The sequence below is a fragment of the Aplysia californica genome, unplaced genomic scaffold, assembly GCF_000002075.1.
Source record: "Aplysia californica isolate F4 #8 unplaced genomic scaffold, AplCal3.0 scaffold00346, whole genome shotgun sequence".
Lineage (NCBI taxonomy): Eukaryota > Metazoa > Mollusca > Gastropoda > Aplysiida > Aplysiidae > Aplysia > Aplysia californica.
In genome coordinates, this window is record NW_004797616.1 from 745,126 (window position 1) to 747,001 (window position 1,876).

The 1,876-nt window shown below is 38.1% G+C and overlaps 1 protein-coding gene across 1 annotated transcript in view; it reads left to right on the forward strand.

The window, feature by feature from the left end:
- LOC101857733 (L-rhamnonate dehydratase) overlaps nucleotides 1–1,164 on the forward strand; it is a gene marked incomplete at its 5' end in the record, with an annotated part of 7,675 nt that extends 6,511 nt beyond the window's left edge. The window contains 1 exon segment of the mRNA XM_005102878.2: nucleotides 41–1,164. Within this exon segment, the coding sequence (XP_005102935.2) occupies nucleotides 41–256 (216 nt within the window).
- Between the last annotated feature and the right edge of the window lie 712 nt (nucleotides 1,165–1,876).

Sequence of the window (1,876 nt, forward strand, 5' to 3'; positions counted from 1 at the left end):
CCCCCCCCCCATTTCACCGGCTTCCATCTTCCTCCAACAGGCGGACCAGCTAGTGCCCTACTTCGGCGGCCTGTTCCCCGACGAGCCGCTCCCTAAGGGAGGGTTCATTGACCTGCCGGACAGGCCCGGCTTCGGGGTGACCTTGAAGAAGGACAACTTGACCCGGCCGTACCCGCGCACAGACGAGGAGTCCAAGCGCCAAGCAGACGCCAACATCAAGAGACCGATGCCGCAGACCGCCAAGATGCCTTTCTAAATATCTAAGCTTGCGTAGCTTAAGCTGACACAGTGACAAGACACTCTTTTTTTTTTTTTTTGGCGCCACTTTTATAAATTTCCTTTTCGAAAGTCTGATCGTTTACCTTACTTGTGGTGAAAAATCGAAGTGGAATCCAAAACTGAAGAAGATAGTTGTCGATCTTGGGTGAAACTGACTAGTTTTTTAAAAATAAATTAGAATTCAAATTTCAGAAGAACGCCTTTTTTTAAATGGTTATGCTGGCCAAAAGCTTCTTTATCTCACAATTGCTGTTTTTAAAAAAGGCATTTTGCCAGCCTAGTCTGTGACTGCAGTGATTACAATACATTTGTTACTAGTTTTTTTGTAAGAGTTTTACGGTGCTTGCAAGACGCAACCAGGTTAAATAATATGTGTCGAAGACTGGAGGCCTTTTCTAAACTGCTAGAGAGTAGCAATCAAGAAAAGGAGAGGTTTGATAAAGATGATAATGTTCAATAAGAAAGAAGAAGCAATCTACACCAGAGCGCCCACCAACCACCAACAAGGTAGTCTTGAATTTATTGAAATGACTTTTATAGCTAGATTCCGATATCCCCCGCTCAACCCCACAAAAAAGAGAAGAATATTCCGTTTATTATGTACTGTGGATGGTCCTATTTTTAAAATTTACTTTACATCTTTATATCATGGATTGCGATTTCCTGGACTGGAATATTCAGTACATGTGTACATGCATTCTTTGGTAACTTTCATTTTAAAGAAAAATGTGTGTTCTTTAGCACTTTTTTAGGGGGTGGGTGCTATTTTCGTATACCAATACCACAATACAGTCGAAGTTGTCTAAGACTGTCCCCGTTGTTTTATGCAAGACAAATTCTGAAATTATGCAAACTGTGCCTAAAAATATGAAATTATGCGATTCTGTTAATTTTAACAAAGAATGATAAAGGAAAATAATCAGAAATTATGCAAAAATGATAAAATTTTGCTAAATTATGCGGGGCGCATAAAACTACAGGGACAGCTAAGACTAAGACGTCCATTCATTGTTGAGGAGATGAGTGGTCGTAACAGACAGATTGTTGTCTGAAGGGGTCTGAGAAAAGGGGGAAAAAATGGGGGTTGGAGATGGGAAGTGGCCGTCTGTACGAGCTATTGTCTCACAGTGTGTTTACCCTAGTGTTTTTTAAAGTAGATTTCACTGTATTTTAGGATCTTCCTACAAATAATATTATATTATACATTGTCATGTATTTTATTTTATTTTAAAATCTATTTTTCAGATGCAACTCGCCACTGTGTTAGTTTTGACACGCTCGTTGTGGCTGTAGCCTTTATGAAGTGACAGCAAAGTTACTCTGTGTTTTTTTACTATATGAAATGAAGCTATTGTGTACATACATGTATTACATGAACTCGCATTATTGTTTCAGGTCTCGAGATTTACAAAATTCTGTACATGTACCGTACTATTTTACTAATAGTACTATATAAAGGAAAAACAAAGAACAGTCAACATTCCCGATTCTGCTTTGTTACAAATTAATTACATGTATAAGGACAAGCAGAAAGGAAACAACACAGTTTACCAATAGAACAATAATTATATTGGGTTTTTTTTAAATTAAATATTCA